Source organism: Fusarium mangiferae, assembly GCF_900044065.1.
Source record: "Fusarium mangiferae strain MRC7560 genome assembly, contig: FMAN_scaffold014, whole genome shotgun sequence".
Lineage (NCBI taxonomy): Eukaryota > Fungi > Ascomycota > Sordariomycetes > Hypocreales > Nectriaceae > Fusarium > Fusarium mangiferae.
In genome coordinates this window covers 910,732-927,685 of record NW_024573934.1, presented here as the reverse complement: position 1 = coordinate 927,685, position 16,954 = coordinate 910,732, and the positions used below count along the sequence as shown (strand labels likewise).

Sequence of the window (16,954 nt, the reverse complement as noted above, 5' to 3'; positions counted from 1 at the left end):
GCCCCGCGAATTGCTTGCTGTCGCTGTCGCTGTCATTGCCGCTGCGATGGGACAAACCTATATGCACCTGCCAGAAGATGGGGATGGCGGAAATGCCAGTGCTAGCAGGCTTCTAGCGCCCACGAGCGCACATCTCGCAACAACCACGCTGCAGGTCGGCGGCATGACGTGAGTCGCTAACTCCTATTTCGTTCATTTCGCTCTCTGAAGCTAACATTGTAACCTCAACAGATGCGGTTCGTGCACTTCAGCCGTTGAATCAGGCTTCAAAGGCATTGATGGCATCGGAACAGTCTCCATCAGCCTCGTAATGGAGCGCGCCGTCGTCACGCATGACCCGGAGATCATACCCGCCGACAAGATACAGGAGATCATTGAGGACCGTGGTTTTGATGCTGAGGTTCTCTCGACCGACCGTTCCAACCCCGCGACTACTCGATTGAACCACGTCTTGGACCAGAGAACTGCGATTGGGGGCGAAGATGAGTCTGCGATGACTACTGCGACGACCACTTTTGCCATTGAGGGCATGACGTGTGGCGCTTGCACGTCCGCCGTTGAAGCCGGCTTCAATGGCGTGCCTGGTGTGCTCAAGTTCAACATTAGTCTTTTGGCGGAACGAGCCGTCATTACTTATGATGAGACGAAGCTTTCGCCGGAGAAGATAGCCGAGATTATTGACGATCGCGGATTTGATGTTACTATTCTATCAACGCAGCGCGACTCGATCCATCAGGCAGGAGATACGACAACCGCTCAGTTCAAGGTCTTCGGCTGCAAAGATGCGACTACTGCCCAGCTTCTGGAGGAAGGCCTCATTGCAGTCCAAGGCATCCGATCCGCATCTATCAGCCTCAGTACGGACCGCCTGACAGTCGTCTACCAACCCCGGACTATAGGACTTCGTGGCATTGTTGAGGCCATAGAGGCGCAGGGCTTGAATGCCCTCGTTGCAAGCGGCGAGGATAACAACGCGCAGCTTGAATCGCTGGCAAAAACGCGCGAGATCACTGAGTGGCGGACAGCGTTCAGGACGTCGCTTGCCTTCGCGATCCCCGTTCTTCTCATCGGCATGATTATTCCTATGGCTTTCCCAATGATAGACATTGGACGTTTCGAACTCATACCGGGTCTATTCCTGGGTGACATCGTATGCCTCGTTCTCACTTTGCCTGTTCAATTCGGGATTGGCAAGCGATTCTATATCACTGGGTACAAATCTCTTAAACATAAATCGCCAACAATGGATGTTCTCGTCGTTCTCGGCACATCGTGTGCCTTCCTTTTCAGCGTCTTTTCTATGCTCATCTCAGTCCTTCTTGAGCCACATTCTAAACCTTCCACAATCTTCGACACATGCACCATGCTCATCACATTCATCACACTGTCTCGGTGGCTCGAGAACCGCGCCAAAGGCCAGACTTCTAAGGCGCTGTCTCGTCTGATGTCATTAGCTCCGTCCACAGCTACCATTTATGCTGATCCTATCGCTGTAGAAAAGGCAGCAGAGAGCTGGGCAAAGTCATCTGACGAGCCCCCAGTGCTCAAGACTCCTCAGACTCATGAGCCTGGCATCTCTGCTTGGGAGGAAAAGGTCATCCCAACAGAGCTGCTTGAGGTTGATGACATTGTGGTCATCCGGCCAGGCGACAAAATTCCAGCAGATGGCATTCTTGTTCGAGGGACAACGTTTGTTGACGAAAGTATGGTTACTGGAGAGGCTATGCCTGTTCAGAAGTACATTGGCGATAGTATCGTCGCCGGGACTGTTAACGGCGACGGGCGCGTCGATGTCCGTGTCACTCGAGCTGGCCACGACACGCAGCTAAGTCAGATTGTCAAGCTAGTGCAAGATGCACAAACTGCCCGTGCCCCCATTCAGCAGCTGATTCATACAATAGCCGGCTACTTTGTTCCCATGATTCTTATCCTAGGTCTTGGTACGTTCCTTGTATGGATGGTCCTATGTCATGTTTTATCTCGACCTCCGGAGATCTTCCTTGAGGATAACAGCGGCGGCAAGGTCGTAGTATGTGTTAAGTTATGTATCTCCGTCATTGTCTTTGCTTGTCCGTGTGCTCTTGGGCTGGCTACGCCCACAGCCGTGATGGTTGGTACCGGAGTGGGTGCAGAAAACGGAATCCTGATCAAGGGAGGAGCTGTCCTTGAACGTATAACCAAGGTCACGCAGGTCGTCCTCGACAAAACCGGCACAATTACTTACGGTAAGATGAGTGTGGCTAGGACAGGTCTTGTCCCGCAATGGAAAAGAGACGAAGCTAGTAAACGACTGTGGTGGTCCATTGTCGGCCTGGCCGAGATGGGGAGCGAACATCCCATAGGCAAGGCTATCCTAGGCGCTGCAAAGAATGAGCTCGGTATGGCGCCTGAAGGAACCATTGATGGCAGCGTCGGAGACTTCAAAGCAGTTGTAGGCAAGGGTGTCAGCGTAACTGTCGAGCCAGCTGCCGCCAACCGGTCACGATATATGGTACTGGTTGGCAACCTCATATTCTTGAAGGATTGTGACATTGATGTCCCCGAGGATGCTGTCGAGGCCGCAGAGATGCTTAACCAGTCGGCTGGTGAGGGCAAATTGCAAGCCAAGAGCGATACCAGCAGCGCTGGAACCACCAATATCTTCATTGCCATTGATGGCCTTTACTCGGGCCATCTGTGCCTGTCCGACACAATTAAAGAGGACGCTGAAGCGACTATCTCGGTCTTGCACCAACTGGGGATAAAGACCGCTCTAGTCACCGGCGACCAACGAACTACCGCACTCGCCGTCGCCTCTGCCGTGGGTATCGACTTCAATAATGTTTACGCCGGTGTTAGCCCCGATCAGAAGCAGGCTATCGTACGAGAGATCCAGGACCGCGGCGAGGTTGTCGGCATGATTGGTGATGGCATTAACGACTCCCCAGCGCTTGTGACGGCAGACGTAGGCATAGCTATGGCAAGCGGAACAGATGTCGCGATGGAGGCGGCAGATATGGTCCTTATGAGACCGACAGAGCTTATGATCATACCTGCCTCACTAGCACTCACACGCACCATCTTCCGCCGGATCAAAATAAACCTTGGATGGGCATGCATCTATAACGCTATCGGCCTCCCGATTGCTATGGGTTTCTTTCTTCCATTCGGACTTAGCGTACATCCTATAATGGCGAGTCTTGCGATGGCGTTCAGCAGTGTGACGGTGGTAGTCAGCAGCCTGATGCTCAACTCTTGGACAAGGCCTGTTTGGATGGACGAGATGGCGAAGAACGGTGGCAGGGAGCCCAAGGCGGAGAGATGGGTATGGGGAAGGGGAATTGTCGTGCGGGTGAAGGAGCTGATCGGACGCAGAGGTAAGGCGGAGGAAGTTGGGTATGTGCCCTTACAGAACATAGAAGGCTGAGGTTGTATATGATCACTGTCTTGATATATATTGGAATAATTTGCTTGACGAGAATATAACATAAGGAACTGATACATTTACATATCCTTTTCCTCAAACAGTCACGTCCATGCTGTTGAGACAAGGCTCGAAGTGCAAGCATAAGCTCTCAGTTCCTTCAACTCAAAGTAACACTCCCAAAGCACTATTAACGCAATGGACCAACTATCCACATAACTGCCTTATATACCATACTACTAACGATTCGATCTGGAACCTGTTCAGCTCTGAACCTAAGTGATTTCAAGATTAGAACGCGGCGAATCAATGGGCGATTTGTTTCCTTAAGTAAGCAGGTAAAACAAAACTATAAGTAGGAATATGCATATGCGCTCAATATATCCGAAATATCAGTCTAACTATCCTGCTGTTCTACCATCATCGTATTCCGATTCTCTCTCAATCTTACAACGCTGCCATCTTCTTTGGTATAAGCAACTCCCTCGTTTTCCTGACCCGAGCACCATCCTCCTTACTCTTGAAATACCTGCCTGTCTTGTAGCTCCAGAGCAGACTGCCGAGGGCATGGTTCTTCTCGACCTCGAGATAGCCAAGGAGCGCACGATCGGCCTCCTCCCCGAAGCATGGGAGCTCTGAGAGTGCTCTGTAATAGCGTCTGTAACAGTTGTTGATCATAACTCCGACCTCATTTATGGCCTGCTGGGTTGAGAGGCCCTTGGCCTTGAGCAGGCGGACCATATTGTGATCAACCCCAAGGCGAAGGTCCTTTTCGTAGGAGAGAATGTCGTTGACTAACAGGATCTGATCGCTCATGATAACCATAATTTCAAACACCAAAGGGTGATCCGCTACATCCTCGGGCAAATCAATCCCATAAGCCCACTCATTGTTGACAAGCGCAGGATAGGCGCCCAGAGAGCCACGGCGCATGGCCAGGTACTCTTCCGGACCACGTGTGAAGGATCGACCCTCCACATTCGTCCGAACCTGTGCGACCAGTCCCTCCCAGTAGAGTTCGTGTGCCCACATCCAGCGTCTGTAGAAGCGGTCTGATGATGGCTTTCCCGCGTAGAAACCCTCAGGGCTTTGCTTGACGCGATCGCACAATGTCTGGAACACATAGCGAATAGGGTGTTCTGAGTCGGCGGTATACCGCGGGGCAGTACCCTCCATGATCTCACGTGTCCTGGCAATCTCATTTATGGCGCCATCCAGGTCATTGGACAAGTGGCCTTCATCGAACTGGTCATCGAAGAGGAAGGCCCATGAGTTCCAATCGGCTGACGTACGTAGGGCGAATGCGCTGCAGTCGGGAGCCCAAATGCTTGCAAGATAGGTGAAGTCAACCCGTTTGTTTCTGCTGGCCCACTTGGCATCGGCGTTGATCACGCTTTACACCGTCAGTCAGGGTGAACTTGGCTAAGAGTTCTGTTCGATGCGCGGGTTGTGACTTACGAGGAAATCCACTCGTCAGCGTCGGCTTTGACGCTGGCATAATGGGGGTTCTCACGGGCTGGAACCGACATGAGTGAGCTGAAGAGGTCGGGAAGGATGAGAACCTCCATCTCGGCACGATCTTGGAATTGGTCATGGTCAGGGACGTTGTGCACCCCGTTACCGTTGGCCATTCTGGATTTTACCTCATGTTTGGTGTTGATGTGAACCTCGTCCCCATTCGTCATCTCGGACTCAGAACCACTATCGAATTTGACCATGATATGATGCCACTCTGTTGTTAGATTTGGATGTTCTATGCTAAATGAGTTATCTCTAGTCAAGTTCATAAACGCGTCTGGAACTCTTCAATGCATGAAAGCATCATCTAATGCAGCAGCAGATCTATGGTGCATTTAAGGCGTGGCGTTTACCAACGATCTACTCAGGCAGGCTGTGGCTCTGATGTCTCGATTGGGAAACACGCCGCCTCTACGGAAAAGGAATGAGAACGTTGTGAAAACGTTCATGTGCCGGCACTAGCAACGAATTCCTCCGTTTGAGGCTTGATCCGGTTGCTTATTTTCAGTGCCGGACAAACCCCCGAAAGGCCATAAGCAATAACACTCCGGTCAGCTGACGTGAGCCTGAATATGTTCCGTTTTGCATGGTCCTTATCAGTCCCTTGCGACGGGACTTGCTCGTATAGGAAGTCTAGACGGGAAAATAAAAATTCACCCTAAATCAGTGGATCGCTCATGAAGTTTTGTGTAAGCTAAGCTCATCAAGGGTCCTGTATTCTTCCCCCAGAGGCGCAGTGCAGAGCGATACGAGCAGGAATGCACCTAGGGAGTAGTGCTTACATCTGAACCCCTGTATCTTCAGCAGTGGAGCTCGGGTCCCTGTCGGTCCCGGTCCAAGAAGACACTCGATTGGCCCCGGGGGAAAAGGCCTCTACAGGCAGCGGGAAGCCTACTGAAATCGAGAGATTCCCGTCTCTTGAGGGAGCAAACGCGCTGATATCAGATTGGTGAGATTAGGCCCTCAGCACCCCTACATCGGCGACCTACTGCCGGATCCAGGGGTTCAGGTGTACTGAAGCCGAAGATGACTGGGGCGGGACATGGCACTCAACGGGTGGCCCCGCAACCCTTGGGGGCCAGGGACCATTCAGGGTTCGGGGTCTAGAAGGATGGTTCATAGGGAATCTGGAAGGTGAACATGATCTGCATGCACGTTCGAAATCGCGCAGGACAGCTTGAGGAACCGTGCTCCGACTTTCTTTGATAATCCTTTGCAATCTGCAACCCAGTATATCGCAATGTAATCGTAAGCTCGACTAAGGATACAGGGGAGAGGCGTGGAGAACGCATGCATGCATGGGTAGGACGATAAAGTTTACCAGTGTCCGCTGGTCTACAGTCACAGTCATTGCCTGATCCAGCATATTACATATACTGCTGATCCTGTTGGTTCGACAGGTAATTTATCCAGCAATTCTGAGGTACCTGAACTGGAGATCAACATGTTTAGTACCCTACGACAAACGTTTGGTGATGGAGACCGACTTCTCAGCGTGGAGATTGCCCCGCCCTTTGACAAGGACAGGACGTCCATGCGCACTGCGTGTGAGAGGTGCCGTGCACAAAAGGTAGGTCACATCGCAGCCATTCACGTTCATCATCACCATCCAGTCGGCGAGTCTTGATTGATAAACCGTAGTGACCTCTATTTCATCTTCACTTGACGACGACGAGACTGATTTGATGTTTGCGTTGCCTTTAGTCCAAGTGCGTGAGCGGTGAGAACGGCTGTATGCTATGCGTTGCCAAGAACCGGAAATGCGAGTACTTGGTCATCTCAAGGCCCCAGCGGCGCACGTCCAGCGTCGCTAGTGGTGGCTCAAAGTCACGGAACGATGAAGATGACGATGAAGACGACGACAACACCAACACAGTCGCCAACCAACACAAGCAGGCTCAACAGGCAAGGAGACACAAACGCCGGTCTCGAGCGCAGTCTATGAGACAATCGTCGCCATTATCGACACATATGTCATCCCCCAAAGACCAATCAAGGGTTGTAACAACCTCCCAGCCCTCACTTCAGGACAACAGCAACAATATCGCAACAGGGCCAGACGTGGGCCTAGAAGAGGCACAGCAACTGTTTCTCGACACCCTCTTCCCAGACTCCTTAGGGCAGATACCATCTGTCTTTCCACAGTTCGACCCGGACTTCTTTGGCAGCATGGCCGGCGTTACGCCCACGGCTACCTCAAAAAGTCGGGAAGGCCACAGCGGTGTTGGTGTTACAGCCGAAGCGTTGACTGCTCGGGGAGATAGCAGCAAGCAGAGCAATCACACATCGGTGTACTCGTCGTCGTCGGCAGATAGCCTGTTCGAATATGGGATTGACCCGATGGACTTTCTGATGGATGAGTCGCGGGTTTCTACAACCCTGGCTCCAAGCGGTGCCCATGACCCTAAAAGGATCACAACCGAGCCTCGGCCTGCTGCGACTCATTCCTCTACACCACCAGATTCAGTTGCTACCTCCACTTCTTCATCTTCACCTTGCTGCTGTATGATGACAGCCGTGAGCATCTACGAGGCCATGCAGTCTCAGCTCGTCTGGGGCGATCCCATGGCTGGCCCATCGGCGGCATCAACTCCCAGCTCTACGTCAGCGGGCTCTTCATACTCGTCTGGCCCATCTTGGTCAGGGTCAGACTCAGGGTCAGGCGCAGGAACAGCCGCGACAACATATCAATCAACTTCGCCCCTCATGACCCAGCAAACGATCCTGAAGCGCCAGAAGATGATACTACTTCGCTGCGACTCTCTTGTCCAGTGCGGCACCTGCTGGTCGCGTCCGGACTTTGTCATGCTTATAATGACTATGTGCGATCGCATTTTAACAAGCCTGGAGGCGGTCGAGCGTTTTGTTTGCAACAGAAGCGACGATGACATAAACAAGGTCAGTTCCAACGGCACCGCTGCTGCCCTAGACATGCAAGTCATGGCAAGGCCGTTGCGCCCGGGGCTAGAGGTGTCATCCCTGTCCCGATCGTCCCAGATGCTGCAGCCTGGGGTGGGTGCATGGCAGATCGACGACGACGATGAGATGGAACTGGTTATTAACCTGATCAAGTCCCGCGTGACAAGACTCGGCAATCTGATCACCATGGCTGAGGGGACAATAAGTGCAAATGCATGGCCTTGGCATGAGAGGCTAGTCCAGGCTCTACGGAAGAGATCTAACAAACTTCTCATCTCCTTGTCATTTCGCCACTTTTCTTAAGGCCTTATTCTATTATGAAACGAGTTGCATGGAGTTTATTAGGATTGGGAAAACGGACTACTCCTGCAATAGACAAGCAAGGAGCAATCATTTTCGGTAGACTATTGAGAGAGACACGTCAAATGCAAAGAAATGGGAACTATACTTGTTCACAGCAGTTATACAAGTACAGCGATATACAACATCGAGACCTCACAGAGTTTTAAACGACCACGAGATGATCTAAAGTGACGTGTTCTGTGTTCTGAGTCGGGCCTCTGTGATTGCCAGCACTTCTTCTTGCCCCTCTGTACTACATGACTTTCAGCGCCGGTCTGGGGCTGAATGCTGTGAGTGAGAGTACAGCCACTCGGGTTCTGGGTGTAAGACACGCATCCAGTGCTGACAGGCAGCTCGTTCAGATTGGTAGCTGGCCGATGGACACTTGCCGCTTTGGGCTCACTTCCGCCCCGTTGATCTGGCCCCGTCTCAGCCCCTCCAACTGGCTGCTCCGGGTATACCTCCGCCCTGCCCGGCCATAGCACGGCTGACGCCACAGGCAGCATAAGCATGATCGGGATCGATAGAAGTTGGGCACGACATCCCTTCGGGAATATCCTCATCCATAGGTTCTTTATCCGTACTTCAGGACATATTCGTCCATCTAGTCTTAGTCTTACCAAAGGTGTAAGTAGCTGTCCCCAGCATTCTTGTCGGGACGATCAACAGCTCCTTTACAAAGACTTCTAAACAACTGATTATTGTCAATTTCTACCGCAGATTTGATACGGTTCCGCTTCACTGTCGCTGAAACAAGCCTCGGTCCTCACTTCACCATGGCGTCCCCTCTCTTGCTCATCGGCGCCATTGGCCTTCCCATTATCATTGTGCTCCAATGGCTAGTAACATATGCGCGCACCGTCCTCAAGGTTCGTCGCAATGGTCACCCCGCGATCCACAGCGGAATCATGATCTTCGAGTCCGTTATTCGTTCTTGGTATCCTCGCATTCCCATCCTGGTCCCCATGGAGAAGTTCACCCTCAAGGATCCTTTTAAGAAGTTCGCCAACGCGCGCTCCGACATGATCGTCATCACGGAGGCCGTGAGTGCCCCCTCCTAATTCTCTAGGAAGAGCAACTACTGACGCAGGTATCTCATTGTTAGTCCTCACCTAATGGAGTAGCCTATCTCTTCGGATCGCCAAAGATCTTTCGGGAAATCGGCCGCAATGGCGACATTTTCCTCAAGCCTCTTGAGAAGATCCGCTATCGCATGCTGAATACCTTTGGACTGCAGCTCGCCTCGGCACAGAACGGCGCCCAGCATGAGAGACACAAGCGTGTCGTCAAAGCAGTTTTCAACAACGAGCTCATGGAGAACGGATGGTACAACATGCGCAATATGTGGAGGACCTTACTCCGCGAAGAGCGCATCTATCCAGCGGCCACAAACTCGCAGACAGCTCCCATTGTACGAAATATGAAAGAAAACATGCTGAAGGTGACACTAGGTGCCATCGGCGCCTCGTGGTTCGATATTGACATCCCCTGGGATCCAGCAGAGGAGTCGCAGCGCAACGCGAAAAGCGACCTAATGCCATTCGCCGAGACGCTGAAGGTTGTGTGGGATTCTCCATTTGTACAGACCATATTTCCGCTGTGGTTCCTGGAATGGAGTCCTTCACTGCATTTACGTCGCGCTGGCTGGGCGCAGCGATCCCTCGTCACTCACATTAAGAACGCGCAGGCTGAGACAAGGCAAAGAATTGAGGATATGAAGGATACCGCAGAGGTCCCAGGCCGACCGAGAAAGTACAGGAACCTCATTGACGCGCTTGTCGACTCCCAGAACGATGTGGAGAAGGCTGAAAGGGCTGAGAAGGGATACGTGGCGCCCAATGTCGGGCTATCAGACAAGGAAGTTCAAGGCAATATTTTCTCTTTCATGGTGTAAGTCTATATGGCACTCGACCGTCATGTATACTCTGACTAACAAATAACTCAGTACTGGTCACGAAACATCCTCTCATACGCTGACTTGGGTCTTGTCACTTCTCGCCAGGAACACCGATTGGCAAGAAAAGCTATATGAGGAGATCAGCAAGGTGAACACTATTTCCTTGGATGAGGCCGAAAGCGTGGGAGACGCGAAGCCACTGAAGTATTTTGACTACGAGGAAATGGCAAACTTCCCTCTGGTCCTTGCTGCTACCATTGAATCACTCCGCATGCGCGACCTGGCCATGCAGATGACGCGCGTGGCCTCTCGTGACACCACGCTTAGCTACACAACATGGGATGGTGACGCGGCCAACCCATCTGAGGCCAAGGTACACCAACACACCGTTGCCATTCCCAAGGGCACGCGCGTGCACCTCGATACGGCCGCGTTTGGGGTCAACCCGTTCAAGTGGGAAGACCCGCAAACATACAACCCAATGCGCCACCTTCGCGAGACTGAAGACGCGAATGGCAACAAAAAGGTGACTGTAAGTTTATCTCCCCGCGCTCCTCCCTCTGTCCAAACACAAAGGAAACATTTGAATCAAGGACTAATGTTCTCAACCACGCAGGTCTCGTATGAGGACTTTATCGGCTACTCGTCCGGATCGCGTCAGTGCATTGGAAAGCGCTTCGCAGAGGTAACGATGGTGTGCTTCCTGGCACATATGATCATGAACTTCCGCTGGGAGGTTGTGCCCGAGCCGGGCGAGACCCAGGAGCAGGCTAAAATTAGGGCTTCTACTGGCTCGGAACAGTTCATGTTGACGCCTCCAGCGTACGATCTGCGCTTCATTAGACGCTAAAGAGCTAGCTTGGAATTGCACCTTAAATGGCTGTCCTCATCAATTGGGCGTCGTCATCGGTCACCTTGTTTTGTCTGCGAGGTATGTATAGATAAGTGGACAATGTTAGTGGGGGTTTATTTGGTACATGCTTGGTACATGCTTGGTAGAGGAAGCCCTAGCCAGAGTATAAGAACTTCTATAGATGAATGTTATATTCATTTTCTCTAGTCAATAAAGTGAACAGAGAACCCGCCCGGGACTGATACAGCTACTCATCATGTCTTTAATGAACTTACGCTAAATTACACTACAACCCCTGTATTTTTGTTAGCCTGTGACTTAGTTACAGGGGCCTAAACTCTATATCTTATAGAGTTTCCTTATTTTATAAAAATATAAATAAAAAACTAATTAGATTTTATTTCTAAATATTATAGCTTTTATTTTATATATTTTAAAGATTTTAAATAGCTATTTTTAAGACTTTTATAGATACCCCTGCTTTCTAAGGTGGGGCTGTATCGAGCTAACAATAATTCAGGGGTTGTACTGTATAAGGTGCACGATCCAAGAGTATCCGAGGATACCCTGTACTCAAAAGTACGCTGGAACGAGAAGTCTACCTCTTTGCAATGCAATTTTCAGAATCCCCATTCGAATCTTAGGAGAAAAAGTCTAAAGGTAATTAATTATAAGTTATCATATTTTAATTGGTCCCGGCTGTGGATTAAAGGCTCAGGATCCGAGGATAAAGAACTCCGTGTGCAGAAAGTATCAGAAGAGAATGAACCCGCGACAAACCATTTTTGACCTTCCCTCACCTGCTCTGGGTGTCGCCATTTCTGCCTGTTCAGCTGCCCTACGGTAAGTCAACCAGAAAATACTGGCTTGGCAAATCGTAAGCCGTCAAAAGGAAAAGGTATTGTTCTACGAGTATGAACAGCACAGCAGGTATTGGCGCTCTGGCGAGTGCTTTCAATAGGACCTCTCTCGGGCTATCGACCGATCTGGATAGGTACTGTTGATGGCCTGTATGTAGGTGGGTGTGGAGGCATCTCAAACGGTCCGTCCCTAAAAAGTCAATTAAATGCGTCCCCTGCTTTTTCAACTCCCTGCGGAAAAAACGACCATGATTAGTTAGCTAACTTTAGAACCTTTTCTTACCAATCGGATTCCCCAGGTTACATTTAGGGTGTCAGTTAGCAGGGATGTCAGAAATTCTGGATTGACTAAGCTTGGATCCTGGCTACAAGCCTACCAGCTGTAGTCGGGGCTCAAAAGGGAAACTCTCCTAGTTTCCCCGGGGAATCGGTCCCGTCAGCGTGGCCATCCAACCTGGGCAATCGTCCTGGCCCCTCAGCCTGCAAGTCAGAAGAAGGTGCCCTACTCTTTCGGGACTCAGCTCATGCAGGAAGTCAGCTCAGCCAGCCTGGAATTTTAAGGTAGATGGGGCGTTACTAAGAGCACAAAACGTACCTGTCTATCCACATGCCACTTTGCCGGGCCATTGTACTCATACTTGTAGCTGGTGAATCTGAATTTTATATTCAACTCTAGCTTCTCAGCTTTCTATTGTGTTACAACATTCTTTTTGTCTGTCAAGACGCTCTCCATCGCGATTTTTCTCGTCATTACTGGACCTCAATATTAAGGCTCATCTGAAACTGAAATTTCCTCATACCTGGAGCATTACTACTCATATTCGTACTAGCAGCCATGGCTGTCGATAAAAGAATGCCGGCAAACTGTGGGAGAAGATTGATCCCACAGATTCTGGATGACCTCGCTGCTGCTGAGCCCGATCGCATCATTTACTCTTTCGCCAAGTCCTCGGACCTGTCGCAAGGGTTCCGCCACGTATCAGTTCGTGCTTTTACGAAAGCGGTCGACAAGACTGCCTGGCTACTTCAAAAGGAGCTGGGACGGACGTCAGAGATCCGTGCCGTGGGTTATATCGGGCCCCGTAAGTTTATTCTTGAAAGTGAAGTGTCCCGGGATCATGGAACGCTTGTCCCAACATTTTCGGCGGCTCTGAGCCTCTATCATCAAGACATTTGACTGACGAGATGATACCCATACATTAGATGATCTGCGACAGATCTTGTTGACATTCGCCTGTATTAAAGCTAATTGCGCTGTTCGTTTCTCCTCACATTCAATGGGTCTTCCAAGACTTAATAATGTTGGTCTGACTAATTCCCATTCCTACAGGGCTTGTTTCTATCTCCAAAGAACAGCACCGAGGGTGCTCTAGCCGTTCTTAAGGCGGCTAATTGCAACATCTGGGTCAACCCCGCTGGTGAGAAGCCAGCACAGCTCGTAAATGAGTTTTTACAGCAACGACCCATGCACGTCATGGAGCTTCCTGAGTTGAAAGAGCTTCTCCCCGAAGATGAGAGCGAGCTGGAAAACGTGGAGTTGTTTCCTTACAAAAAGCGCTGGGAAGATGCGATTAACGACACGTTCTGCATCCTCCATACATCGGGCTCAACCGGCCTGTCGAAGCCCATCTCATGGACACATGGTCTGATTGGCACTGTGGACGCTGTCCGCCTTCTTCCTCCCCATGAGGGCATGGAGCCCTGGGCGAAAGGATGGGATGATGGCGATACACTATATTCGACATTCCCTTTGAGCCATGTAAGAAACTCATCCCAGTCCAATCATGACTTAATGAAGGATTTGTGAAGTACTAACTATGTATTCTAGGGGGCGGGGATTTTGATGGACGTAGTCATATCGCCACTGTTCGGGCTACACTGTGTCCTCGGGCCTCGGGACGTGATACCCAATCTGGAACTCATATCGTCCATGGCGGACAACATCAAGATCGACATCTGGAGCATGATTCCTTCGCTCACGGACGAGCTTGGAGAAGCCCCCGACATCTTGCCAAAATTGAGCAGGTCTAAATTCATCTGCGCTTCAGGAGGTAAGGCATTTGTCCCCAACATAAATACCCCCCAGACGACAGGCGAAATTTTGTGTCTGAGAGACGACAATAAATCATCTTGCGCCAGTGATTTCCGTTTCCGCCAGTAAGCTAACAGATGTGATCAATTTCCAGGACCTGTGAGCAATCATTTAGGCTCCAAAGTGAACGAGCATGTTCGTGTCCTTAACCTGACCGGCACATCGGAAGGTTTGTTTATCGGCAACCTGTGGGTGGACAGACAGGATTGGCACTGGTTTGCCTTTCATCCTTGGTCCGGGTTTGACTTCAAGATGGTTGAGCCTGGCCTTTACGAACAGTGGATCCATCGCAACGAGCACGCCGAGTTCTTCCAGGGTCTCTTTCATACCTTTCAAGACGTAAACAGTTTCAACTTTAAGGATCTGTACGTTCAGCACCCGACTAAACCAGGATTTTGGGCGTCACACGGCCGCAGCGATGACGTTGTTGTGCTTTCGAATGGATACAAGATCTCGCCCCTCGATACAGAGGCACTCGTCACATCACACCCGGCTGTTGACGGTTGTCTCATGGTAAGTCCAGTAGCCATACAGTCGCTTGGTAGCCCGCAAGCAGATGGCAAATGATTGATTCTGATCATATGCTAACTTAACTGACAGATTGGATCGGGCAAGCCACAAGCCGGCCTCCTTATTGAGCTGAAAGACCCAACCATCAAAAGGGACGGTGATGATGCTGAAGCGCTCTTCAACAGCATCTGGGCTGTAGTCGAAAGGGCTAACTCCCTGTCTCTGCACAAGAACCAGCTGCACCGAGACTTTATCGCCTTTTCTGAAGCAGGAAAGCCATTCATCCGTACTGACAAGCGCACTATCAAACGTCGGGCTACCATGGCGCTGTATGCTGACTACATCGAGCGCTTCTACCAGTCGCGTGGAGAGGATGACAGCGATGCCGAAGTTGCGGCGCTTGGGCTGCTGGCTATCGACACAACATCCTTAGACTCGACCACTCGCGCGGCTCGGCATATATTAGCTTCCATCGTGCCTGCGGTCAAAGACGCTCCAGCGGATGCTAATCTGTTTACTGTTGGGTTCGATTCGTTGCTTGTGTTCAAGGCTACCAAGGCGGTAGCGGCGATCACAGATTTGGGAGGAGTATTTCTACCAAGAAACTTCTACGCTGGACCAACGATTGAGAGCATCGCTGCAACTGTCGTGAGATTGGCTGCCGAGCGTAGAGCCACGACAACGAATGGTACTACTACCTCATCGTCGACCGAGCAGCAGAAACAAGATCCACAGGAAGCCAAGATAAGAGCCCTAATGAACCGACACAAGGCTCTTCTATCCTCAAAGCTTGGCCCGATGGACCTCTTCGGCGGGAACATGTATGAGGGCATCAATGTCTTCATCCCCCTCTGCCCAGGTGTCTCGTTTGAGCAAGCGTACAAAGTGCTACAGCGAGGTCTGGTTCGCGCTATGGAGATCGTGCCGGCTCTCGCGGGCAAGGTCATACCATGTTCTGAGCACGAGATTGGATACAAGAAGGGAGATGTTCGAATCAGTCTGCCTCCACTGCCCTCCACAGCCTTGGATATCACTCCATTCGAAGAGCCCAGACAATTGCGCTTCCGCGACCTCTCGTCCATCTTGCCATCCTATGCTGAGCAGCGTGCCACTGGGTTCTTGACCTCGGCTTACCCCGACGAGCTCTTGACTGATTGTCCCTCCTTTCCCGACCTACCTACGGATGTGCTTAATGTGCAGGCCAACTTCGTCGACGGTGGCTGCGTCTTGGCCTTCAATGTTCATCATCACGCGTTTGATGGTATCGGCATGTTGATAGCGCTGACGGTATGGGCAGAATGCTGCCGGTTCGTCCAAGGCGATCAGTCTGCGACTTCTGAGTGGCTGCACCCAGAGAGCCTCAATCGTGATATGCTGTCTATTCTGTACGAGGTTGAGGGTTTCGCGAAGCCGGCGTCTGAGGTTGACCCAAAGGTTTGGGGCTTTTTGCCATATGCTGATCCGGCGCTGAAGCGCAAGCATCAAGACAAAGGGGAAGACATAGACATGACAGAGGCAGCCGCAGTCAACGGACATACCACTGAGCCCAATGTGAAGAGGGCTCGCCTGTCTCGTCATCTACCTGAGCCGCCTGTCCTCCCCGTCTGTGAGCATTGGCCACCCGCGCCCCGCGCTGACGGCCGCACGTTGACGGCGTCGACCTTTGTCATCTCAGCCGAGAAGCTTGAGAGACTCCAGAAGAGCGTCGAGGCTGCCGAAGCCGCGGACCCGGAAAGTCAAAGCCTGAGCAAGGAATCGGGATCGCTATCTCTCGGCGATGTGCTGCAAGCCTTCTTCTGGCGTGCCGCCGTCCGGGCACGTCGCCCTGCTGAGGACTCCTCCACAGATGACATGTCTATCATCGAGATGCCAACTGACGTCCGACCTTACTTCAGTTCGCACCTCCCGCCAACATACATGGCCAACTGTGTCATCATGAATCGACAGCACATGTCCGTGTCAGAGCTCTGCTCTCCCGAGACATCCCTTTACAAAATTGCCCAAATCTGTCGTGAGGCGCGCACTCCTGTGGATCAGGAGCTTGTCCACGATGCTTTCAGTCTCCTTCATACGATTAAAGACAACAGTCCAGGAAACCATACGACAGCGTTCCTTGGCCAAGGAATCCAGGACGGCCCTCATTCGCTCTTCAACAACATGATGCTCTTCCAAGCGAGCGATATTGGACCCTTCGGCGGTGACATATTCGAAGCACCAGAGGCAGTGAGGGTCCAGATGGATTGGCTGAACAAGGCTTTCAGAAGTCTGTTCATTTTGCCGATGAGGAAAGACGGCGGTGTCGAGTTACTGCTGGGGACCTTGCCCGAGGAACTGGATGCGATGAAGAATGATCACGAGTTTGTGGAGTTTGCCGAGTTCCTGGGATAGGGAAAGCAAGGGAAACACGGGACGGAATGCGTAAATAGGATGGCCGGGTCCTTTACAGTCAATGTTATTCAATCTCAATGATATTCTACTATAGTAATATTCTATGTTATGTTAAACGATTCTATTCCATTTTGCTTGCACAAATATCAATTTCGGTGTTGATTACACTTTT

The 16,954-nt window shown here is 51.2% G+C and overlaps 5 protein-coding genes across 5 annotated transcripts; 4 read left to right on the top strand and 1 right to left on the bottom strand.

Annotated features, from left to right (window-relative positions):
* Nucleotides 1–46: 46 nt before the first annotated feature.
* Nucleotides 47–3,406, top strand: FMAN_14886 (uncharacterized protein; the record flags this gene model as incomplete). Its single annotated transcript, XM_041822805.1, has 2 exons — nt 47–168; nt 232–3,406. The coding sequence occupies 2 exons, from the start codon at nt 47–49 to the stop codon at nt 3,404–3,406; spliced, it is 3,297 nt and encodes a 1,098-aa protein (XP_041688449.1).
* A 444-nt stretch (nt 3,407–3,850) lies between these two features.
* On the bottom strand, nt 3,851–5,121 carry FMAN_14887 (uncharacterized protein; the record flags this gene model as incomplete). The annotated part of the gene is made up of 2 exons (XM_041822804.1): nt 3,851–4,796; nt 4,862–5,121. The coding sequence occupies 2 exons, from the start codon at nt 5,119–5,121 to the stop codon at nt 3,851–3,853; spliced, it is 1,206 nt and encodes a 401-aa protein (XP_041688448.1).
* A 1,244-nt stretch (nt 5,122–6,365) lies between these two features.
* On the top strand, nt 6,366–8,143 carry FMAN_14888 (uncharacterized protein; the record flags this gene model as incomplete). The annotated part of the gene is made up of 2 exons (XM_041822803.1): nt 6,366–6,491; nt 6,626–8,143. 2 exons carry the CDS (start codon nt 6,366–6,368, stop codon nt 8,141–8,143), a joined length of 1,644 nt encoding a protein of 547 aa, XP_041688447.1.
* Nucleotides 8,144–8,958: 815 nt separating this feature from the next.
* FMAN_14889 (uncharacterized protein) lies at nt 8,959–10,929 on the top strand (the record flags this gene model as incomplete). The annotated part of the gene is made up of 4 exons (XM_041822802.1): nt 8,959–9,225; nt 9,288–10,072; nt 10,128–10,611; nt 10,696–10,929. 4 exons carry the CDS (start codon nt 8,959–8,961, stop codon nt 10,927–10,929), a joined length of 1,770 nt encoding a protein of 589 aa, XP_041688446.1.
* A 1,698-nt stretch (nt 10,930–12,627) lies between these two features.
* FMAN_14890 (uncharacterized protein) lies at nt 12,628–16,782 on the top strand (the record flags this gene model as incomplete). The annotated part of the gene is made up of 6 exons (XM_041822801.1): nt 12,628–12,874; nt 12,996–13,048; nt 13,123–13,551; nt 13,621–13,843; nt 13,979–14,397; nt 14,485–16,782. 6 exons carry the CDS (start codon nt 12,628–12,630, stop codon nt 16,780–16,782), a joined length of 3,669 nt encoding a protein of 1,222 aa, XP_041688445.1.
* Nucleotides 16,783–16,954: the final 172 nt, after the last annotated feature.